This window comes from Hyperoodon ampullatus (genome assembly GCF_949752795.1).
Source record: "Hyperoodon ampullatus genome assembly, chromosome: 18".
Classification (NCBI taxonomy): Eukaryota; Metazoa; Chordata; class Mammalia; order Artiodactyla; family Ziphiidae; genus Hyperoodon; species Hyperoodon ampullatus.
The window spans coordinates 5,357,410-5,383,474 of record NC_136931.1 but is presented as its reverse complement, the minus strand read 5'-3'; the positions used below and the strand labels follow the sequence as shown (position 1 = coordinate 5,383,474).

The 26,065-nt window shown below is 43.5% G+C and overlaps 1 protein-coding gene across 1 annotated transcript in view; it reads left to right on the top strand.

Moving 5' to 3' along the window:
* CDH13 (cadherin 13) overlaps positions 1-17,701 on the top strand; it is a gene marked incomplete at both ends in the record, with an annotated part of 1,025,013 nt that extends 1,007,312 nt beyond the window's left edge. The window contains 2 exons of the mRNA XM_079724018.1: positions 13,151-13,384; positions 17,439-17,701. Coding sequence (XP_079580144.1) covers positions 13,151-13,384; positions 17,439-17,701 — 497 coding nt within the window. The remainder of the gene's footprint in view (positions 1-13,150; positions 13,385-17,438) is intronic.
* Positions 17,702-26,065: the final 8,364 nt, after the last annotated feature.

The following is a 26,065-nucleotide window of genomic DNA, read 5'->3' as shown; positions in this document are numbered from 1 at the left end:
ATAGTGAAATGACTGCTGAACTACAGGATAACAATGGCCCCCAGACTGGGGATGACAGGGATCTGAACTTCAAAAAGATGCCTCTTTGTGTAGATCAACCAAGACTGCTTAGGGGATGTAGTAAAATTATTTAGATTAATTCTACTTAAAAGATGCTAGTTTGGATAAAATCAAGCCATTAGTTATGATGGCAACCCAATTAAGCCAGTTTAACACCCCTTACCTCAGCTGTTATAGTAACTGAGGAAGAAAAATAAATTGAAGGCCCAGCCATCATTCCTCGTTATTTCAAGTACCAGTAGAATATCAATCACGTTGAAAATACTAGCTACAATTTTGTCACTGACAAAATGGCCCGATGAAAGAACTCTTGAGATCTGGTAATAGAAAGGCTGTGATCAGAGCCATCTGTAGGCAGCAAGTACACTCCACAGAGAGACTGGGGCCTGGTGCCCTGCTAACCCTCGGAATGGGCCAGCTCCCCAACTTCGCTGTGCCACCCTCAGTATGAGACTTAGGCCCTCTCAGCCTGTTTCCCCACCTGCAGAGTGAGGATAACACCACCTGCCCTGCTGAGTTATTACAAGGATGGGAAATCACGAATGCAAAATTGCTGGTGCTTTGTAAGCACTTTAATATTGTAAAACTTAAATATTTAAGTCAACCCACTTGAGCTGAGTTATGGACTGATTTTTCTAAACTTCTCTAAACTTATCATTGCAGAATCATTAGTGTCTGAAGCAAACTATGACATGCCATCTGACGACCACCCTTATGGTGGTCTGAGCATTTTTCTAGAGAAGGGACGGGCTGCAGAGCCCTCCACTCGGAGTAGGGCTCTAAATCAGAGAATTAGCCAGAAAATGCTGCCTTCGACATGGGCATCAATTCATAGAGCTTGCTTCTGTCTGAATGGGGAGACTTAAGCCACCCTTCATCTACCTGACAGCAGGACATTTCCATGTTGACCAGCCAAATCAACCATCTGAAACATAATGTTTTTAAACGTTTTTGGGGAAAAAAGCTGGCTTGGGCATTAAAATACCATCTGCAGTGCCCATCTGTGCCAGCTCAGTTCATCCTGCCGAGGGGTCTCTTAGCTTGTACTCCTTGGTATTCCCTCTTCCCCAGCTTGGGTAATAGCATCACCACCTGCACGGTCCCCAAGCTGGAACCCCATCCTCACTGAGGCTCCTGCCCCATCGCTCCCAGTCCAGCTCTCACTGTCTATCCAGCCTCCTGAATCCAGCCTCTGCTCTTGCATCCTGGCTGCCCTCACCTCATCCTCCATCGTCAGTCCACATTACTGCACTGGCCGCCCAGCTGTGCCCTCTCTCCTCACTCAAGCCCTCTCCTTTCCCTGCCTCCAGCATACCCTGCTCTTATCAAAGCCAGCATCCTGCTTAAAAGTCTACGAAAACTTATTCCCACAAAATAGCCACACGATTCCCTCTGTCTAGAACAACCTTCTCCAGCTACACAAAGTATTCTCGCTTCTAAGCCACATCTTCATGGAGCCTTTGGAACTGTCCCCAGACAGTTAATTATTCCATGCCGCAAGCTCCCGTGACATTTTATCCTCACGTCTCTTCCCACACTTAAAGCGCTATCCTGCATCTGTTTACATATCTGTGCCTGCCACACTGCTAACATTTCAAGAACAGGCACCCTGTACGGTTGATTCTTGTGCATATCCAGTAAGACACAGGGAAGAGCCCCAATAAATATAATTACTGGCTGAATGAATAAAATAAAACTGTCATGTTTAAACATGGCCTCCAAATCAACTATTCCCCTACTTTGGCCTTTTCTTTAAAGTCTGTAAAACGGAAACAAAAAAAAAACAAAAGGTGGAATTTTTTTTAAACAGTTCAGATTTCAGATTATTTCTCCTCCAAAAGAATTTTTGAGTCTGAATTATGTGAATAATTGCCTCAGCTCTACATCGAGTATCACCCATGGAAACCTGGCACTGTAGTTTGCAAATCTATTTTCTACCAGGTTTTTGGTTGGTTTACTATTAAATGTTTTCAAAATATAAAATGAGATCGGTAAGATCTCTATTAACAAAGCAATAAAAAAATGCTTATGAATTAAAATGCGACGAGATTCTTGGCTTACAGGGCACATGCCAAAAAAAAAAAAAAAAAACAACTGTAAAATACTGATCCTGCAAACCATAGTAAATAGGACACAGGGATGAACTAAGCAATACAAAGGGGGACCATACAGAGAAGAATCCTGGTTCACTCACATTTCTGAGCAAAGGTAAAGATAGCTTAGAGCCCTGTTCACATGAAATAAGAAGTGTGACATTTATTTGCTCACAGCTGCTTAGCAAAGGTTCAACAGATGCCCAGAAATGCGGAAGGAACTTGCAGGGAGTAGCTTGCCCCACCCGAGCATTCTGCCCTGACAGACAAGCCTCAGAATCTCGCAGGGGTGCCCAGCCTTCAGTCAGGGGCCACATCTGAACTGTGGTTCCTCATGAATTGGACCATCCTCCTGATTTCCCTCCCAGAGTTTAGGCCTCAGGCTCTCCTGAGGCACCCAGCTGAGGCCTCCCTCCTTGTTCCTGGTGTGGACTCCCTACTCTGAGCCCCAGTTCCACAGACCCCATCCCACACACACCCTTGTTTCTGCCCTAGGTGGGGGAAAGGAGGACACTTTCTCAGAATGGAAGGAAACGTATGGAAATAAAAACACATATGATTACATGCATGGGAAGAGCAACACATCCTTAGCTTTTTCAAATCAACCTAAATTAATTCAAAACTCAACCAGGGGAGTTTAGGCTTTCTGAGCATGAGCCACCATTCTCCTTGTGTGGCAATTTCTGATAAACCCTGCATTTTCCTTCACCACACACACTCAAAAAAATCTACCAGGTAGGTAGGTGCCAGGTACCTATTATAATAGGATGATGACGGAGAACAGTCCTGATGCCCAGAGCCCGTGGGGCTCAGAAATGAGCTTCCTGTCTTTCCCTCCTCTCACTTTCTCTTCCTGCATTTTATTCTTCAAGCAGGCAACCTCCCTGTGCACACTATTCCCCATACAAAATTCATGACGCGCGAGGTAAGACACATGCCACACGCCTCTAGGCCCAGTGACTAGAAAAATTTACTCCCTTCCTTCACTTCTCAGAGCTAGCTTCTGAAAGTTCTTGCTGAAATTCAACCTTCTCTGCATATGAAGCCAGCCCAGCCAAAGGTGGAAAGACCAGGGACCCTATTCTTCTAAGGGGACTCTCTTGAGGAGATAGATGCACTGGGGTCTTATCTTACTAGTCTAGGGACATTGTAGCATGTGAAAATCTGGTCCCTTGTATGCACATGTTCATAGCAGCATTATTCCTAACAGACAAAAAGTAGAAACAACCCAAATGTACATTACCTACTGAATGGATAAACAAAATCTGGTCCATCAGCTGAATGGAATATTCAGCTATAGAAAGGAGTGAAGTACTGATTCTTGCTCTAACACGGATGAACCTCAAAAACACCATGCTAAGTGAAAGAAGCCAGACACAAAAGGCCATGTTGTATGATGCCATTTATAGAAATGTCCAGAAAACACAAATCTATAGAAAAAGAACGTAGATTAGTGGTTGCCTAGTACTGGAAGTAGGTATGAAGAGTTAGTACAAATGGGCCCGAGGTTTCTTTTTGGGGTGTTGGAAATGTTCTAGAATTAGATGGTGGTGGTAGTTGCAGAACCCTGTGAATTTACTAAATATCAATTCATTGTAAAAACAAATAGAGGAAAGAAAGAGGAATTGGAAAAAAATAATTTTAAATCCCTGTATAACTTTTGAGTTTACATTTCTGTTTCTGATTATTATGGTAATCATGGTTATTATTAAAGGAGATTGAAAAGAGAAAAGTATTATTTTAATGTTAATCACCTGGAGAGAGAATCATTATTCAGGTTTTGATATATTTCTTTCTAATCTTTTTCCTAATCATATATATCTTTTAATTAGAATCACACTGTTTTTGTCTGTTATATCATGCACATCATATATATATATATGTGTGTGTGTGTGTGTGTGTGTGTATATCTTCTGAATAATGGAACATATCAGAAAATTTCAGTGTTTTTTTGGCTAAGTGGAAATCCTGTTTGGTCAGGGTTCTGAATAAAATAACATTCCCATAATTTAAAACAAAACAAAATAAAACAAAAAAACTGGCCCTGCTTCTCATTACATCCACCCACATCCATCAAAGCAGTGCCAGGAGACCCACGTGTGACATGTTTCCTTGGGTACAGGCCTTAGCTCCGCCCACCTTCCACAAAAAGCAATGTATTGTTGGTCGCTTGAGTAACGAAAGCACAGAGATCGTTTTTTACCCTTTCTACCAATGCTTGATTTGATGCCAACCACAAGCAGCAAAATACCTAAACTTTGAGCTCCACACATGAGTCTGGCGCAGATGGTGGGTTGTGCTGCAATCACTAATCATTCCACTCCCTTGCTAGAGCTCCCAAAGTGTGCATGGCATGGGAACACTGTGTCTTATAGGCCACAGCCCTCAAACAGGTGACACACCACCAATACTACAGAGCCTTGGACAAGTTACTTAATCTTTCTGAGCCCCAGTTTCCTCTTCTGAAAAAATGACGGAAAATTGGAAGGTAGAACCCCACGGGCTCAAAACAGCAACCTCTCTGGTTTGCTTGAACTTTTCTTACTCTGATTAACAGCAGGGGTTCAACTTCTTTCCATAAATCCTCACTTTCATTAGTTCCATGATCCTGCTTCTCTTAGAAAACGCACAGCTCTGCCCCCAAATAAACCTAGAACACAAAAGTCCAAGCATCAAATGCTGAACCAGCCAGACTGAGGGTTTGGCCAGGACAGCTGGCACTGAGCACAGGACACCAACTCGACCGTCTCATGAGGAAGTTATCACCACCAAAGTGAAGAAGTACAAGTTAAATTGTCTTGGTTCAAAATCAAGCAGCAGGATCAGTTTGTTCCTGTCCTGATCAATGTGTGAGGTATTACAAGCTGTCAGTGCCGAGTGGGAACAACGAATCCAGAAGCGGGAGCAGGCAGTGGTCCAGAGCACAGCTTCATGATGTCACAGCATCTCTGTGGTCTTCAGGGCACAGTCCTCTTGATGGAACAGATTCACTCGTTCAGATCCAGGAAAGAAAATGGTGACCGTTTCACCCATGTCAAGCCATTGTTTGGCAGCATGAAAGCTTGAAAGAAAATGAATGACCCACCAAGATTTGAAGGCTGTGGGGAGGAAGAGAGAGTTGTCGTTTAACGGGGACAGAGTTTGAGGTGGGGAAGATGAAAAAGTTCTCGAGATGGCTAGTGTTGATGGTTGCACAGTGGGAATGTACTTAATGCCATTGAACTGTACACTTAAAAATGGTTAAAATGGGGACTTCCCTGGTGGCACAGTGGTTAAGAATCCGCCTGCCAATGCAGGGAACACGGGTTCGAGCCCTGGTCTCGGAAGATCCCACATGCCACGGAGCAACTAAGCCCGTGCACCACAACTACTGAAGCCCGCGTGCCTAGAGCCTGTGCTCCACAGCAAGAGAAGCCACCGCAATGAGAAGCCCGCACTCCGCAACGAAGAGTAGCCCCCACTCGCTGCAACTAGAGAAGACCCAGTGCAACCAAAAATAAATAAATTAATTTTTTAAATGGTTAAAATGGTAAATGTTATATATATATTACCACAATAAAAAGTAGCTCATAAGAAAAAGATACAAGAAATAATACTAATAATAACCCCAAATCATGGTTTAGGAATTTTAGTTTGCTTTCATGGTTGAAATGAGAGCCTGTAAGAACCAAGCTACACAGTGAAAGTTCAGACATACAAAGCGAAGGTTACCGCTCTAGAGAAGGAGGCCTGAGACTCACGGAGTTAATCTGAGCCCATCCTCAAACTCTCTGACCTCAGCCTCACAACAACTAAAACCAGGGTGTTTTCGATCAGCGGCTCTGAAAGCGCTCAGAGCCCAGGCTGCACTTCCGGTACTCCCAGTGACTGCGGACCCCTCGGTATGAACGGACGTGCATTTCTCTGGAGGCAGGACCATGACCTTCATCAGATTCCCAAAGGGTAACCCACCTCCCATTCAATTTAAGACCCACTGACAGGAGTGGTTCATCTCTCGGGACCCTTCCCTCTCCTGACACTATAAAGACAGAAGCCCTTGCAGAGACGAGCAGTCCTCCACAGGTCGCGAGCTGGGACTTTCTCTGAGCCTTAATGTGTCCTCTGAGAATGTGGCCCTGGGTTCCTCTGAGGAGCTGCCGAGAGGAGCAAGTGCAGGTCTAGCTCCATATCCCTTGGGAGCTAGGAGTGGGCCCTTGGGAGCTTGGGGTTGCTGGTGGAAAGGGGGAGAGGAGGGCCGTGGGACTTTGGCTGAGTGCCAGGGAATACCTAGACGCTCCAGTGTTTCCTGGGCCCCCGGGACCATTGGAGGCAAAGGGCTCATTACATATTGAATCACATTTCAATTTTGGACAGTGATTGTTTTTCCATCCTGTGCATATAAACTGGGAGAGGCTTCCCCTGAGGATTTTGAGTATCAAGTCTTTACCTTCTCAACAAAAGAAAAACAAGCTCATTTTACTTGACTTCAGAAAAAGACATCACCAGCCTGGCCTGGGAATAACACATGGGGAACCGAAGACAGTAGTATAATTAAGTTCACGAAAGGCCAATTCTTATGACCGTATTTCAAATACTCATAATGCCTTCTCATCCACTGTACCAAATGACTTCATACTATATTCAGAGTGAAAAAATTATAATGGATTCCTCTGAGGTATTCAATTAGTTCCATAAAAAAGAGAAAAATATTTTTTCAGTAAAGAAATTCAACCAAATTATTAAAGCTGACAGTGAAAAACCAACTTCAAAGTAATTATGCATTTCCTTTGAGTTCTTGCGCTAACAAAAGTTGATGGTCTGCCACCATTAGAAATAGCCATCCTTCTGATGATTAATTAAATTTGTGTTCCTATTTTAGCAGATACTTAATTTGAATGTTTACTCTTGAACTGTCTTTGGGTGTTAATCTATTTAAATTTCCACCAGCCCCACTAAAGAGTATCTGTTCCCCAGATGCAGAGACATAGAGAACAGGCTTGTGGTTGCCAGGGGTGGGGGGGTGGGGAAGAGAAGGAGTGGGAGTTCGGGATGAGCAGATGCAAACTATACAGAATGGATAGACAACGAGGTCCTACTGTAGAGCGCACAGAACCATATTCAAAATCCTGTGAGAAACCACAATGGAAAAGAATATGAAAGAGAATGTATACATATGTATAACTGAATCACTTTGCTGTACAGCAGAAATTAATACAACATTGTAAATCAACTATACTTCAATTAAAAATTAAAAAAAAAAATTTTAAGAGTATCTCTTCTCATGCTCATGAACCACTGATCAGCTTCCTTCAAGCTTGTTTCTTCCCCATTAATGGAAATCACTCCCAAATAAGTCACCAGTCAATATCAAAAAAATGAACAACCCAATCCAGAAATGGGCGGAGGACCTAAATAGACATTTCTCCAAAGAAGATATACAGATTGCCAACAAACACATGAAAGGATGCTCAACATCACTAATCATTAGAGAAATGCAGATCAAAACCACAATGAGGTATCACCTCACACCGGTCAGAATGACCATCATCAAAAAATCTACAAACAACAAATGCTGGAGAGGGTGCGGAGAAAAGGGAACCCTCTTGCACTGTTGGTGGGAATGTAAATTGATACAGCCACTATGGAGAACAGTATGACGACTCCTTAAAAAACTAAAAATAGAATTACCATATGACCCATCAATGCCACTACTGGGCATATACCCAGAGAAAACCATAATTCAAAAAGACACCATGCACCTCAATGTTCATTGCAGCACTATTTACAATAGCCAGGACATGGAAGCAACTTAAATGTCCATCGACAGATGAATGGATAAAGACAATGTGGCATATATATACAATGGAATATTACTCAGCCATAAAAAGAAACGAAATTGAGTTATTTGTAGTGAGGTGGATGGATCTAGAGTCTGTCATACAGAGTGAAGTAAGTCAGAAAGAGAAAAACAAATACCGTACGCTAACACATATATATGGCATCTAAAAAAAAAAGGTTCTTATGAATCTAGGGGCAGGACAGGAATAAAAACGCAGACATAAAGAGTGGACTTGAGGACATGGTGGAGTGGGAAGGGGAAGCTAGGACAAAGTGAGAGAGTGGCATGGACATATACACACTACCAAATGGAAAATAGATAGGTGCTATGTGACCACCTAGAGGGGTGGGATAGGGAGGGTGGGAGGGAGACGCAAGAGGGAGGAGATATGGGGATATATGTATACATACAGCTGATTCACTTTGTTATAAAGCAGAAACTAACACACCATTGTAAAGCAATTATACTCCAATAAAGATGTTAAACAAACAAACAAACAAGTCACCAGTAATATCATCCTTGCAAAATCCCATTGGTTCTCTTTACTCCTTATCCTTTTGTGCGTCATAACACATTGAATTCTTGATCATTGCCTCCTCCAGTTCATCTCCCCTGTGTCTTTCAGAATCTATCACCTGCTTTTTAAACTTTTAATCTGCTCTTTGGGGTTTCCTAAGGTGCCCACCCCTTTGTCATTCTGCACTTTCACCTTGGGTAACCTAATTTGCTAGAAAGGTTTCGAAAGCATCTACACTGACAACTCGCTATTCGCTAAGTCAGCCCTGGCATGTCTCCCAAGCTCTGAGCACTTCCATGTGGGTGCACTGAATTTGACGGGCTCTTAGCACAGTCAAAGCTGAGTTCGTTGTCTTTCTACTCCCCACTACCTTCCGCTTTTCTCTGGCAGCCTCATCTGAGTGCCTCCTCAACAAGATGAGACATTTATTTGCTTTTCACACTGCCCGTCATGACTCAATCTATTGCTGGTCTCCTTGCTTCCAGTGCCCACCATCTCCTGTCAACACCATAGTGTGTTTCTACAAATAAGTGAGATCAGGTTGTTCCACTGCCTTTCTGAAACACTCCGGTGGCTTCGTGAGTCTGGAACATCAGTACAAGCAACTAGCAGTGACAGTCAAGGCCCCCATGCCCGACCAGACATCTGTCTCCAGCCGCATCCCCTGGCCACCCCTCTGTATGCCCTGCAGTAGGGACAGCCCCCTGGTGGCAGCTGATGACAGTGTTGGCAAAACTCTTGGGAGCTGCAGCAGTCCATTCCCCACTCACCTCCCAGTGTCCCCTGGGAGGCTGTCACAAACCGTTTCTCATCACCTTCCGGGTCTGACAAGGGACCAGGCTTCCTGCCCACCCTCTTCAGCTGCAGCTGCATCTATAAACCTGCTGAAAAGCGGCTTGAAATTGGCTCCCCAGCAACAGGGCCTCCCTTCATTCGTGTTTTGGTCACGTGCCCCTTTCGTTTTGGCGTCACCTGCACAAGAGCCACCTTTGCCTACTCGTCCTTCTAGTGTCTATGTAAGTAATAAATTGCCCGGATCTGCAAAGGGCTCGTTGTTTCTTTATCAGCGGACTCTGTCAGACCCTGCCTTGCCTTGCCCTTGACACCTGTACTCTGAGCTCAGACATTCACTCCCCTTCCAGCCCCCATGTGGTTCATAAATTGACTTTAAACTTAATGTGCATTTAAAAAAATAAACATAGTACCAGATAAAATAAAATTAAGCTTGGAAATCTGGTTAAGTGCAAATGGGGATGGGTGGAAAAAAGGGAGCTAGACATGGGCTTAGTCCTAGTGTACAAAATTAGAGTACTGTAATTCCAGAGGTGCATCAAACCCTTTTTGGAACAAGGCAGATCTGTATGCTTACTACTTGTGGCTTGAAAATTTGGCTCTAACTTTTCTCACAGAAAATTAGAAGCTATTAATGAATGGTTTGTCCCAAGAGCAAACCTCTAACGCATAGATGAGTAAAAATGAGTGTAGAGGAAGTTAAATAAAGCCACGCTGAGTCTTATTAAGATTAAACACGCTGTTCTTTAAGTGAAAGACATTGCATAGGTGATTATAAGGACGTCTTAAAATAACATTCCCTAAAATGAAAAACATTTCAAGAAATAGCTGAAATACTGAAAAAAAAAAAGCCTTTAAAAATAAGGCCCAGGGCCTCCCTGGTGGCGCAGTGGTTGAGAGTCCGCCTGCTGATGCAGGGGATACAGGTTCGTGCCCCGGTCTGGGAGGATCCCATATGCCGCGGAGCGGCTGGGCCCGTGAGCCATGGCCGCTGAGCCTGCGCATCCGGAGCCTGTGCTCCGCAACGGGAGAGGCCACGACAGTGAGAGGCCCGCGTACCGCAAAAAAAAAAAATAATAAGGCCCAAAGATTATATTATGGTTGCTTAACTGCCCCAGTAGCCAGTTAGTGACTTCATTTCTCATAACGAACCTGCCTGCCTTTTTTTTTTTTTTGCAGAGAATTATTGCATTTTTATTTAAAAATTTTTTTTGTTTAGAACATTAAGTTTATCTTTCTTGAAGATTTTTTCATCTTTATTGTAATATAGTTGATTTACAACATTGTGTTAATTTCAGGTGTACAGCAAAGTGATTCAGTTATATATATATATACACACAGATATCGATATATTCTTTTATTTACTTATTTTATTTATTTATTTTTGGCTGCCTTGGGTCTTCGTTGCTGTGCAGGCTTTCTCTAGTTGCAGCGAGCGTGGGCTACTCTTTGTTGCAGCGCGCGGGCCTGTCATTGCAGTGGCTTCTCTAGTTGCGGAGCACGGGCTCTAGGCGTGCAGGCTGCAGTCGTTGTGGCACGCGGATTCAGTAGTTGTGGCTCGCAGGCTGTAGAACACAGGCTCAGTAGTTGTGGCACACGGGCTTAGCTGCTCCACGGCATGTGGGATCTCCTGGAGCAGGGCTCAAACCTGTGTCCCCTGCATTGGCAGGCGGATTCTTAACCACTGTGCCACCAGGAAGTCCCGATATATTCTTCTTTAGATTCTTTTCCATTGTAGGTTATTAAAAGATATTGAGTATATTGATTACATTACAAGATATTGAGTATAGTACGAGACATTGAGAGATATATATATTTGTACATATATGTATATACATATATATATTCTTTTTTAGATTCTTTTCCATTATAGGTTCTTACAAATACTGAGAATAGTTCCCTGTGCTATACAGTAGGTCCTTGTTGGTTGTCTATTTTATGTATAGTAGTGGGTATCTATTAACCCCATACTCCTAATTTATCCCTCCTCACCCTTTCACCTTTGGTAACCACAATAACCGGCCTTTCTAAATCTGTCCTGTGCCCCGGGCCAGCCATGCCAGCTCCCAGGGGCACCACCAGCCATCCCAGACCCTTTATCACCCACAAGAGAAAACACTGGATTAGGTCTTCCTCTCGTAGTCAACCTCCCAGTCAGTGAAGAGGAATATTGTATATGGAATATGGTCATCTCTCATGGAATTGCCATCCTGTCTACACTGCCAACGTGCAAATACTTGGCTGTTTAGATAAAAGGTTTAATTCGGTAAGCGAGGATAAGTTCTGTTTCTCATCTCCATTCTTTGAGTGACTTTCAACGTGATGGTATGACATGTATGTTTAAAGCTTAGCATTCTAAAGGTGAAGTCTGAAGAATGTCAATCAAAAGTCTTACATATGGGGCTTCCCTGGTGGCGCAGTGGTTGAGAGCCCGCCTGCCGATGCAGGGGACACGGGTTCGTGCCCCGGTCCGGGAGGATCCCACGTGCCCCGGAGCGGCTGGGCCCGTGAGCCATGGCCGCTGAGCCTGCGCGTCCGGAGCCTGTGCTCTGCAACGGAAGAGGCCACAGCAGTGAGAGGCCCGCGTACCACAAAAAAAAAAAAAAAAAAAAAAAGTCTTACCTATGATAAAAGGCTTTTCTTTTAGATTCCACATATAAGCGATATTATATGATATTTGTCTTTCTTTGTCTGGCTTACCTCACTTAGTATGATAATCTGAGTGCAATCCCACTCCTGGGCATATATCTGGAGAAGACTATAATTCAAAAAAATACATGCACCCCTATGTTCATAGCAGCACTATTTACAATAGCCAAGACATGGAAGCAACCTAAGTGTCCATCAACAGATGAATGGATATAAGGGGATAAACATCAGTTTTTACTTTCTAATATTATATCCAAATAATATTAAGTTTCACTTAGAAGTGAATATATACATGCAGGATGCTTTCCACTTTGCTTCAGTCACCCATAATTATTCAAAACCTAATGAATTAATGTCAGACTCCAGTTAAAATGACAGTGTAGGAAAGGACTGTCTCCCAATATGGGTATAGGCCTCTAGAAATTAATAACTGGGGAAAAAAGGTCATGAAATCACATATAGGCATTCGACAAACAACAAGGTCACATCTCTTGCTAAGGGCGTCTGTGTCTCACAGGCTTCTTCATACCTGTGCCCCTCTCCCTACCGCCCACCCCCCGCAAAACCATTTGATCTTGAACCTGTAAGTCTTGCTCTTTTGTGCTGCAGGCATCAGTGCATCCTCCTGTTAGAAAGAGAACTCCACGCCACTCAATTATTTTTACTCAGTAGGCTTAGAGTTAGAATTTTAAATTTAAAAAAAAAAATCCAAAAAAATAACCAGATGAATGGATAAAGAAGATGTGGTATATAGATGCAATGGACCATTATTCAGCCATAAAAAAAAAAGAGTGAAATAACGCCATTCGCAGCAACGTGGATGGACCTAGAGATCATACTAAAAAGCTTTTTTTTTTTTTTTTTTTTTTGCGTTATGCGGGCCTCTCACTGTGTGGCCTCTCCCGTCGCGGAGCGCAGGCTCAGCGGCCATGGCTCACAGGCCCAGCCGCTCCGCGGCATGTGGGATCTTCCCGGACCGGGGCACGAACCCGCGTCCCCTGCATCGGCAGGCAGACGCTCAACCACTGCGCCACCAGGGAAGCCCCTGAAAAGCTTTTTAAACCACTAAACTTTATACAAAGATGGAAGCTATCCCTGTTCATCCTGTTTGAAACCTGGTGACAACAGTAAAGGCATCTGGCACATTGGGAAAAGGTACTGTGGACAGTGACTCCTGCATTGTACTGGTTGTGTGCTAACATCTCCCCCCTTTCTCTGTAGGCAACCCTCCCGCTACTGGCACTGGGACCTTGCTGATAACTCTGGAAGACGTGAATGACAACGCGCCCTTCATTTACCCCACGGTAGCGGAGGTCTGTGATGACGCCAAAAACCTCAGCGTAGTCATTTTGGGAGCTTCAGATAAGGATCTTCACCCAAATACAGATCCTTTCAAATTTGAAATCCATAAACCAACTGTTCCTGATAAAGTCTGGAAGATCTCCAAGATCAACAGTAAGTCCGCCTAACATTCTGTAGTTATCTTTCAGCTTTGAAGCCTAGTTTCCCTGGCGTGGTTTCTGTTCCCAGCCTGTTCCTCCTCCTCTGTGCTCTCGGGTATCCTCACATGGTTTGTTTCAAGCTATTCACACATTACAAATACTGGCAATTTTCCTACCAGCACCTGTATACTATTTGTAAAAATATTGAATATCTGTTCCTTAGAAATGCAAACATGAAAGTTTTCTCTTTCGCTTCCTCTCTTTTCTATGCTGTACCTTGTATACTACACAGCCCATACTTTACACTCCACACCCACCCAGTCTTCAGCCTTCAAAAGCCAGGGGTCTTGGGGGCTTCCCTGGTGGCGCAGTGGTTGAGAGTCCGCCTGCTGATGTAGGGGATACGGGTTCGTGCCCCGGTCCGGGAAGATCCCACATGCCGCGGAGCGGCTAGGCCCGTGAGCCATGGCCGCTGAGCCTGCGCGTCCGAAGCCTGTGCCCCGCAACGGGAGAGGCCACAACAGTGAGAGGCCGCGTACAGAAAAAAAAAAAAAAAAAAGCCAGGGGTCTTGGCTCAGCTGCCTCTCCTCTGTGTTTACCTTAATTACCTTAATTTTCACCAGCACTTTACAGAGATTTTCCATGCTATGCTTGCTTTCCTAAGAAGCACCAGTATGAGAACCTTCAGAAAGTCTTAACCTCTAATCCTCCAACTTCCATTTTATGCTGCAGATCTCAGAATTGACTTTCTAAAATGACCTTGACTTTGACTTTCGACTTTGATACCTTCTCCCATCTGTCCTGTCCCTCATTTATGAAACTTGGAAGCAATGTCCCTTTCTACCTGTCCCTGCACGTGGACAGGTGGAATTTAAAATTTTAAATTTAAAACTTTATCATCTGCCTTATTAAGACTGAAATATCCATGTATTGAATTAACAAGTATCCCGGTATCACTACACCCCCTCCACCTCCCTCCCCATGGCTAATGTGAACTCACTACTAAGATCACCTTGCCTCGCAATAAGGCCCAAAACCGGAACTCACACATTATATACACTTTGCCATCAATAGCGAATTCATCCTGTGATTGACCCAGTCAGGGCTGGGCTCCCTGTTCTTACTTCAGCGGTACAGTTTTTGAGAGGGATGGGGAATTACCCATTTCATTAAGTTTTGAAAATGTATTGTACAGTCATACATAAAATTTTCTATTAAAAAATGTCACATGTATTGTTACGGCCTTATCTCATATCTCATTTTATTGGTGTCTTTCTCTTGTCATTGATTCTCTTTGCCTGTTTGTCTATTTTATTGCTGTTTAAAGAATGAATTTTGTTATACTGATTATTTTTAATTAAAACAGCCCTTCTCTTGTTTGAGGGGTTAGTGTTTTATTTGCTAGTTTTTGTGACTGTAGCTCATTTGAATAATCATCCCCAGTTCTTTCCAGCTGGAACTTTCTCATTTAAGAGTTCCTCCTCTCCTTGCGGGAGATCAGAGAATGTTCCTCGTGTTAACCTTCCATTTCACTGGGGTAATCATCCACATTGGTTATTTCTGCTGCTGTAGACTTCTGGATGGGATAATACTTCTGTTTTTGTTTTCAGGTCATCACACTCTCTTTTCCCTCCTGGTTTTACTTAATAGTTAAAATGCCTTCTCAATTCTTTTTCTTGTCTCAGAATTTTTTTCTGAATACTTAGCATTGTTTATGCCCAGAAAGGAACAGTTAAAAAAAAAAAAAAAGGGACTTCCCTGGTGGCGCAGTGGTTAAGAATCCGCCTGCCAGTGCAGGGGACACGGGTTCGAGCCCTGGTCTGGGAAGATCCCACATGCCGCAGAGCAGCTAAGCCCGTGTGCCACAACTACTGAGCCTGCGCTCTAGAGGCCGCAAGCCACAACTACTGAGCCCACGTGCCGCAACTACTGAGCCCACATGCCACAACTACTGAAGCCTGCGTGCAAAGAGCCCATGCTCTGCAACAAGAGAAGTCACTGCAATGAGAAGCCCACGCACCACAATGAAGAGTAGACCCCGCTCAACACAACTAAGCCCACGCACAGCAACAAAGACCCAACACAGCCAAAAATAAATTAATTAATTAAAAAAAAAAAAAGAATCTGCCTGCCAGTGTAGGAAACACGGGTTCGAGCCCTGGTCCAGGAAGATCCCACATGCCGCGGAGCAACTAAGCCTGTGCGCCACAACTACTGAGCCTGCACTCTAGAGCCCGTGACCCACAACTAGTGAGCCCGCATGCCACAACTACTGAAGCCCGCGTGCCTAGAGCCCATGCTCTGCAACAAGAGAAGCCACCACAATGAGAAGCCCATGCACCACAATGAAGAGTAGCCCCCGGTCAACACAATTAGAGAAAGCCCATGTGCAGCAATGAAGACCTAATGCAGCCAAAAATAAATAAATAAATTTATTTATTTATTTATTTATTTAAAAAAAAAATCTGTAGTCATCTGAGTGATTGAAAAGCAAATAGCCCAAGGCCAAAAACAGTGCCAGGTGGGGGGGCCACTTTTGAGTGCTGCCCAGTGGCCTGGGTAACTGCAGAGAGTCCCACCAAACGTGGGCTTAAAGATCCAGTCTCCAAGTTGTGCGTTGTGTTACGGATTCCCACCCAAACCTAGGGGTGCAGGCTGAGGCCTGATAGAGACTAGACTATAGAACCCATCCCCATAGCAACACAGGGGGACCTACCCACCTTAAGAGTAAGTGGATTTTTCAGAACTACAATGAGGTGTCACCTCACACCGGTTAGAATGGGCATCATCAGAAAATCTACAAACAACAAATGCTGGAGAGAGTATGGAGAAAAGGGAACCCTCTTGCACTGTTGGTGGGAATGTAAATTGATACAGCCACTATGGAGAACAGTATGGAGGTTCCTTAAAAAACTAAAACTAGAATTACCATATGACCTAGCAATCCCACTACTGGGCATATACCCAGAGAAAACCATAATTCAAAAAGTCGCATGCACCCCAGTGTTCATTGCAGCACTATTTACAATGGCCAGGTCATGGAAGCAACCTAAATGCTCATCGACAGACGAATGGATAAAGAATATGTGATACATATATAAAATGGAATATAACTCAGCCATAAAAAGGAACGAAATTGGGACATTTGTAGAGACATGGATGGACCTAGAGACTGTCATACAGAGTGAAGTAAGTCAGAAAGAGAAAAACAAATGTCGTGTATTAACGCATACATGTGGAACCTAGAAAAATGGTACAGATGAACCGGTTTGCAGGGCAGAAATAGAGACACAGATGCAGAGAACAAACGTATGGACACCAAGGCGGGGAAGCGGTGCGGGGGGGTGGTGGTGGGATGAATTGGGAGATTGGGATCGACATAAATACACTAATATGAATAAAATAGATAACTAATAAGAACCTGCTGTATGAAAAATAAATAAAAATTTAAAAAAAGAGTGAGTGGATTTTTGTTATTGTTGTTCCAAAAATGTATTTTGATTATTTGAATTTGTATTCTTATATAAAAATGCTCTAAGCTGACAATTTCCTTTTTTTCTTTTTTTCCCAGCTTTAATGACCTTTAATTGACAAATAAAAATTGTATATATTTAAGATGTACAATGTGACAATTCGAGCGTGGATTTTTACATTATTTCTTCTAAATGTTGAATGTGATCTTTGTGAAGATGGCTTTATCAGTATAATAAATTTTCAGGGAGGAGTTCTTGGTACTCAATCATCTTCACAAAGTGGGTCCTCTTGAAATTGATTATAATAGCCCTGAACCATAGAACTCCTCAATGCTGGAAGTGTTTTATCTGGCACTTCCTGGTATGGTGTCGTGGCCACCAGCCATGTGTGGTTGCCAGAAACTTGAGATGGGACTTCTGCAACTGAAGAAGTGAATCTTTATTTTTATTTGATGTTAATGGATTTATATTGAAGCACTCTTCTAGTTAAATGAATAAACTGCCTGTTTTGTGTGGGTTTAGTGGCTGAAACTCCACTCTTTTATTTGGAAAGGTCCAGCCCTCTCTCATGAAGGCCTCCCTTTGTCTTCATAGATACGCACGCCCTGGTAAGCCTTCTTCAAAATCTGAACAAAGCAAATTACCACCTGCCCATCATGGTGACAGATTCAGGGAAACCACCCATGACGAACATCACAGACCTCAGGGTACAAGTGTGTTCCTGCAAGAATTCCAAAGTGGACTGCAACACGGCAGGGGCCCCACACTTCAGCGCAACCGCAGTCCTGCTCCTGTCTTTCTTCAGCTTAGCTCGTAAGTTGACCAAACTCCAGTGCATGCACAGTACAAAAACGTAACTTCACCAAAGCTATTGTTTTTCCATATATCGTTCCCAAAAAATTTATCCCAGAGGAAACATTCATGTTTAGTTTATGTCGGTGTAACAGAGTATTACCTGTAAAAGTGCTCTAATGGTGAAAGGCACCTTCACATCCCCCTGCCCACTAATGTGAGGAACGGTGCAAAGGCACCCAAGGCCGTCCTACAGAGCAGGTGGTAAGAAACTTCCTGCAGATGCACCTGAACTTGAGCTCATACAAATGTGCCCAGATTGCTTAACTGGTCTACTAGGGCCCTGTTCCTCTCTGCATTGTGCGGAATTATCTTTAGTGAGGTTAAAGGAGATTCCATACCTTTTTAAGAAGAGTCATGAGAATGCATGGAGAGAGGTTGAGGCCATAGGAAAAGAGAGAAATGCATAACTCAACACATTTTTTTCACTGACCAGTAGTTAGTCATGACTATGACATAATGAAGCATTATTTTAAACAAATGAATTATTATGCCGAATAATGTGAGCGTGAAATGAATAGATACGTGCGTCAGATATTTCCTATTTATGGCATACTAGTCCAATTTTAACCTTAGAAATTATTCACATGTAGCTAATGCCATTCAAAAGCCTTTGGGACCTCAGTATTTACATTTTGAGAAGGTTATTTGTGTTGTTGTGAATTAGGAGGTTGAGAAATTGATGATTAGAAAATAAAGAAGTTATTGTATCCTGGTGACAGTGGTGAGTGGAGTCAACAGGAAGTCACACATTCCAACGTCAGACACTTACAGCTGCGCTGAGCCAGAGTCCTGGGCGTAGAACTAAAGAGGAGACCTTACAGTGAGGAGTGTCTCATTGGATGGATGGGTGGATGGGTTGATGGGTGGGTGGATGGGTGGAGCAAGGGAGGTGGGGAGAAAGGAAGGGAGGGAGGGAGGAAGGGAAGAAATATATATTCCTCTCTCTTTCATTCTTGTATTCTCTTTCTTTTTCTTTTTCTCGTATAAATTTATTTATTTATTTATTTATGGCTGTGTTGGGTCTTCGTTTCTGTGCAAGGGCTTTCTCTAGTTGCAGCAAGCGGGGGCCACTCTTCATCATGGTGCGCGGACCTCTCACTGTCGCAGCATCTCTTGTTGCGGAGCACAGTCTCCAGACGTGCAGGCTCAGTAGTTGTGGCTCACGGGCTTAGTTGTTCCGCGGCATGTGGGATCCTCCCGGACCAGGGCTCGAACCTGTGTCCCCTGCATTGGCAGGCAGATTCTCAACCACTGCGCCACCAGGGAAGCCCCACTCTCTCTCTTTCTTTCTTTCTTCCTTCCTTCCTTTCTTTCTTTTTTTCTTTCTTTCTCCTTCCTTCCTTCCTTCCTTCCTTCCTTCCTTCTTCCTTTTTCTTCAAGATATAAAATATTACAGATGAAGTTGAAATCCCCTGTGTTCCTCTCCCTAGTTTCATTTCCTGTTCTCTCTCCCCAGAGACAATAGCTATCATGAGCTAGAGTGTGTGTGGACATTGTTTTATATTGTTACTACACACACACACACACACACACACACGCACACCCCACATATAGTTCTACTTTGTGCAGTTTGTCAAACTTGATCTAATCCATATTATATTGAGCCTGATGTTCTGCAACTCGCTTTTCTTCCTCTCCACGTTACACTTCCAAGCTCCATCTATGTTGCTCTAGTTCAGGGGTCGGCAAACTTTTTTCATCAAGGGTCAGGTGGCAAATATTTTGGACTCTGTGGGCCACATCAGGGCTCTGTCACATATTCTTTTTTATGGCTTTTTTGTTTCTGTCATCTGTGTTTTACTACCTTTAAAAGTGTGAAACTGTTCTTAATTTGAGAGCCATATAAACGCACTATGGTGCACCAGCCAGGTACCCCTGCTCTGGTTCATTCACTTTAACTGCTCAAGAGCATCCCATCCCACCCCATCATAGGAATTAGGCACAGTGTATTCCCCTGTCAACAGACGCATGTGGATTATTTAGTGTCCTGCTCTGACCAACTAACTCTACTGCAGTAAACCTCTGGAATGTTTTCCACGAGCTTCTCAAATGAGCGCTAGACAGACAGCGAGCCCAGCACTGGGTCTGCGTTCTGAGACCCATTGGAGTTCACATATAGCAGAGTCTGGGTAAACTAGAGGGCAGTACTTCCAGGGTGATTGTACAGAAATAAGAATGCTGCATGTGTGCATGTGTGTGTGTGTGTGTATGTACACAGATGGAGAAGATAGCTGAGTAGCCACTCACACGTCACCCTCTATAAATACAATTACACAACATCAAAGCCTGACTCTTGATGAACCAAGGCTCTGCAGGACCCTGCTCATTTATCAGCACCTCTAGATGGCCAGGGAGGTTTTTAAATGGAGACTTCCTACTGCTGATTGTTGAAATACGGACTCCCAGGCCCATCCAGCCCATGGAACCAACATCCCAAGAGACAGTGGCCTCCAGCACACACACCGAGTGTTTGTATATTTTCACACAATATATTTTATGATAATACACATGCCTGCTACTCCAAATCTATGTATTAAATATTAGTAAGATGTAATCTGTCTGTTTAGATTAAAAGGAATATAAATAGCCATGGCAGTATTTGCTTCCTCCCAACAAGGGATTTTCTTGTTCGCCCTACTTTGGAGACCCCTGACCTACAGGCATCAGTAATGAGCAGGTTGCCAAGGATGGCTCACTTCTCATCTCTGCCAGCTGAGCTCGTGGATCACAGTTAATCCTGATAACTCCTAAAGAACTCATGTTCATTTTATACTCAAAATAGTATCATTGAGAGAAGACAGATGCATGCATTCTGTGTTTGAGATATCAGTTGTGCTTTCTGTTCTCACCTAAATGGAGAGCCACCTGGTTATCCCACTGCAGGTGAGGGCACCTGAGATCAGGCCAAAATCATCCTCAGAAAGGAGCCCTGAATCTCCCTACACAGCTGGAAAGGTACTCAGTTGACCCTCCCATGTTTCGCACCACAAGACATGTAGTTTCAGCCCCCAAAGTAGTTAAGAATAGGTGTCATCACCCATCTGTCTGGCTTCAAAACGAACCTAAGTCTGGCCTTATATCAGAGGTATAAGATTATTTAATAATGTTCATTTGAACCTTAGAGATGCCTCTGCTAAATATAATGGTTCCTGTTTTATTATAGACCTAGTCCAAATTGTTCTTCCTAACAGGAAAAGAATGAAACTAATCATGCAGGCATGTGAGAAATAAGTAACCATGGCTGTCCTATGGCTCAGACTCTCTCCTAAGAGCAAGGTCCAAGTGGCTGACCCACCTGTGCAGCTGTTAACGTGACAGTGGCAAGAGGGCACACAGAAATGGGCCTAAAACATTAAGCGAGGTGTGGGGCGTGGGCCCGAAGAGCACTGAAATTAGGTTGTAAGGTGGAAGAGCAAGGTGACGTCCCCACCCAGACATTGTCCTTGAATGGATTTAGGGATGTGGTAGAATCTGGTTTTTGGTTTCGTTTTTTTTTTTAATTTTATTTATGTTTTTATACAGCAGGTTCTTTTTATCCATTTTATACATATTAGTGTATATGTCAATCCCAATCTAGAATCTGTTTGACGTTTCTTTAAAGCAGTGGTTGTCAAACTACAGCCCGAGGGCCAAATAAAGCCACTTCCTGCTTTTAAGGTTTGATTAGAACACAGCAGGTCCATTTATACACTGTCTGTGGCTGCTTTCTGCCACCACCGCAGAAAGAGCTGAGTGGTTGCCCCTGAGACCCTTTGGCCCGAAAAGCTGAAAACATTTTTACTGTCTGGCTCTTGGCAGAAAAAGTGTGTCAATGCCTTCTTTAAGGCCTTGTTCATAAACTGCAGGGGTCCCATCATCCAACATGGGAAGAGAAAATGGGTTTTCCTCCTGCTCTCAAACAACATTCTGATCCAAGTAGACTAGCATTAACGAAACACCCCATGTTCTGTGGCTTTTCTCTTTATTTCCGTCATTGCCCTGATGGTTTTATCCCACTCTGTAGATGAGACACTGATGCTCAGAAAGGGCCCATGGAGGCCGGTGTTCGTCATTAGACTGCCTCCCTTGTGGAAAAAGATAATAACATTTCAGTTTATTACAATACCGTAGGTGGCTTTATTGCATCTGAGAGTTGAACTGAGAGATACACACTTCCTTCTTTGACATCTAAAAGTAAAGGAAGTAAAACTACTGACATTGAAAGTAATAGAAAATGTAAATGAAATTATTTTCACTGCCAATTTTGTTGTTTAAATTACGTGTTGATGACATTGAGGGGATGCGTAATTCTCCCCCAAGACCCTCCCAAGGACGCAAGCTGGCATCTCCATTAGGGTTTTTGTAGGGCTCTGTGTGGTGTGACAAGGCAAGTTCAAGGAAGAATACTGTGCTGAAACCTTCCTGAACATTGTTTTAGGCCTAATTAATCAGCAAGAGCAAGAATATAAAAGGACAGATCAGGTGAACCATTTGAACAAGTACCAAAATTAAATGTCTCTATGTTGGAAAGGAGAGGGCATTGAATTGTAATCTTGATCACAATGAAGAAGTTTAAAGAGGTGACCAAGAAGCAAAAACAGCCACTGGAAATACTTTTCATTCTAATGCTTTTTATTGAGGTATTATTTTCATTCCATAAAATTCACCTATTTTAAGGGTACAGTTTGATGAATTTTGGTAAAGTGTAGCCACTCCACAATCAAGATGCAGTTTCCTTGTATCCCTTTGCTATTGATCCCCTCCCCACAATCCAGACTCTCAGTGATCTGCCTTCTCTTACTAGTTTCTTGCCTTTTCTAGAATTTTCTACAAATGAAATCATACAGTCCATGTCGTTGAGTGTGTTAATATTTTGTTCCTTTTCATTGTGAAATATGTTATGGGCGGAGGCAGGGCCTGGCAGCACCGAGCCCAAGTAGAGCAGGCTGTGCTCTGCCTGCAGACAGAGCCGATCCCCCCAAGGAGTACAAGCTCATGGACAAGGACAGTCGACCTCCGACCTCACACATGCACCGCTGAAAACATTACATAATCATGGACTATTTCATGTAATCAACTCAACTGTCACAGGAGATAGGTTATAGTCTAAGTTGACAAAAAGGGATTGGAGAGTTTCAAATGTAGTAGATCTTATTCAGCCAAAATTTTTTTTCCTATTTTTCTCAATGACCAAAATGATTATTTTAAGTTATTGATCTCACACAGGAAAATTTTTTTTTTTTTTTTTTTTTTTTTTTGGTACACGGGCCTCTCACCGTTGTGGCCTCTCCCGCTGCGGAGCACAGGCTCCGGACGCGCAGGCCCAGCGGCCATGGCTCACGGGCCCAGCCGCTCCACGGCACGTGGGATCTTCCCGGACCGGGGCACGAACCCATATCCCCTGCATCGGCAGGCGGACTCTCAACCACTGCGCCACCAGGGAAGCCCAGGAAAATATTTTTAAATGAAATTAGTGATGCCATTTAATATGTTCTTTTCCAGTCTTTCTTCAAATATAGGTGAATCTGAAGGATATAGTTTACTGCAGCCCAGGTAACCAAAGAGTTTACGGCGATGGTAGCAAGGGCAATGAAAAATTCAACTGAAAAAAAGGCAATTAAATGAGTTCAGACGACTCCTAACCCCAATGGAATTCATTTGTCAAGCAATATAAAGATCCCTAGGTGTAGAAAATAATGAAAACTTGCATCTCAATTAGCATGTTCATTTCCATGGCCCTTTCTGTTAAAACAGCTTTCACCCTTAACTTTCTCAATATCGTCTTTTTTAGACTTGAGTCACATTACAAACACTTTTTATCTAAAATTTGGAGCAGCAGCTCTACATTTTCCAAACAGATACGTGACTGCTTTAAACTCTAAAATCAATGGCATGCAGAATAGGTTCATACTGAGCCACCCCTTAACCCACGGTTCCCCAACCTCCGGGCTACAGACCGGACCAGCAGTGGTCCGGGGCCTGTTAGGAATCGGGCCGCAAGGCAGGATGTGAGCGGCGGGCGGGCGGGCGAAGCTTCATCTGCGGCTCCCCATCGCTCGCGTTACCGCCTGAACCGTTGCCCCCGGCCCCCAGTCTGTGGAAAAATGGTCTTCCACGAAACTGGTCCCTGGTGCCAAAAAGGCTGGAGACCGCTGCCTTAACAGATTTAGAATGAAAAGCCCTAAGCTTTACAGAATAACCCATTATATTCCAGCATTCAGTTCATTCCAGAATAAACTATACTTGCATTGTGGGTTGACCTTTTATACATTTTTCTTTCTTTGTAACACGAGTTTTTAGTGGTACCATTTCCCAGTACATTTCCAAGATATAATAATAATTAAGCGAAAATGGCAGAGAACCGAGCTATTTCCATTCATACTATCATCAGGCAGAGTAGAAGTCCCTCAGCTGGTGTAAAACCTAGAGAATAAGCACAGTCTGGCAACCTCAGTAAACTTTGATGCAGGCCACAAAGATGTAGGAAGGGGCCACAACCAAACCCAGGTGGCCTCTGGGAGCTGGAAAGGGAAGGGGTGGCTACCTTCTCAGAGCCTCCAAAAGGAACACAGCTCTACCAGCACCTTGACTTTAGCCCCATAAGAATTCTGACCTCCAGAGTGTAAGAGAATAAATTTGTGTGGTTTTAAGCCACTGAGTTTGTGGTCATTTGTTACAGCAAGCATCAGAAATTTATACACCATCTGTGGAGAACCACCACTAACTATCTTGCTCTTCTGTGTGACCAAAAAAAAAATATCTGGGATGATCGTCAATTTCTAAGCTACCAAGTAGGCTTGTCTATAAAATAGCCAGGCTCTGGGCTGCCTGCAGGAGATAGGGCTCAGTGAAGCAGCAGTAGTGGCTGCGGCTGGTCTGAGATGAGGTGTCTGGCGTTCGCGTTTTCAGAGGAGTCCAGCTTTTTAAGACATAAACCAGTGGAACAATTCATTCTCTCTTCAAACGTTATGCTTAGGGGAAAAAAAAAAAACTTCCCCAAGGTAGTGCAATATTTATAAATGCATTTATTATAGCTTGTCAGTCATGTATCTAGTATTTAGCTAAAATGTTTTGAGTAGAGTTGTTATATTTCTTGACTTGACTCTGAATCTTTTCCATTCAGGTCTGTGAGAACGCCTGACATCTGAAGCTTGACTACCAAGTTTCCATAGCAACAGGAAAAAAAGACAAAAAAAATCCAGATCTGAAGATTGCAGTTTACAGCTCTCAAACTTCACAACTAGGCCTCAATTGTTCCAGATTTTTGTTTTCTTTGCAATTTTCACTTAGTCTGTACTTCACCATTTTGACAGCATCTCCCTTTCTCCTTTAATTAATGGAATCCCCTGAATTTTCCCTGAGTGTTTAAAGATCATGGCATAGAACTTGACCTTCTGGGAGGAGGAACAGTGACAACTCTTCCTGATGTGTTGCCATGTTGCTAGTCAGCACTCCACACATCCAGTTTGGTCTGTGGGTTAGTATTTGTATATGTATGTGTATCTATACGTGTATATACCCAGTATTTATAGAGACAGACTCTACAGGAGAAGCTTGGTTTTGGTAGGTCACCCTTCCTTGAGAGGCTGAGCAAAGCAGGGGTGGAAGCTATAGCAGCTGACCCCACCAGGGCCTCAGCGTCAGGTTCAGCTCTAGGGCAGACCACAGAGCTGCCGCCTCTCCACCAGCCCACCAGCCAGGCAGGTCCGCAGAGGGGGAGAGCAGAGACAGAGCCCTTTCTCTTTAGAGTGAGGACGACGAGCAGTTTTCACTGCCATCCTGTGTGGTGATGATCCCGAGCGAGAGAGGCGAGGAGGAGAGCTGGACGTTTTACCGTCAAATGCACGGGCATCTCTCCACCCGCGTTTGTAGCTGTCCAGAATCCACATTCCCAGTGGGTTTTCTGGGGGCCCGGATCATGACAGAGAATCTCGCCCTCCCCGGCATGTGTACAACAGCCAATGTCATCGTGGAGGTCATACATGCATCCGAAGAGGTCATCAGGTACCATGTGTATACATATATCTGCCCACATGTACAGACAGACATTTATGCACATACACACCATTCGTTTCATATATACATGCATACAATAGAGTAAATACAGGTAGTTTTAAAAGTACCCTTTTGTGTGAATCGACGACCGTCGTTTGCAAACCTGAAAATAAAAGATGTTCATTATGTATGAAGAGTAATTGATTTTTATTCTGTGAGCATGTAAAAGGAGATGAGTGCTTGTACTGAGGTTATCTTCTTGTTGATAAACTGTAACTGAACCATCAAAGCTCACACCAAATTTTTCTAGCAGATAAAACTAGTGACAGCCTGTGGCTTTTTCTTAGAGCTCGCCATGACCTAGGGTCAGGTAAGTGTCTTAGCATATTTTA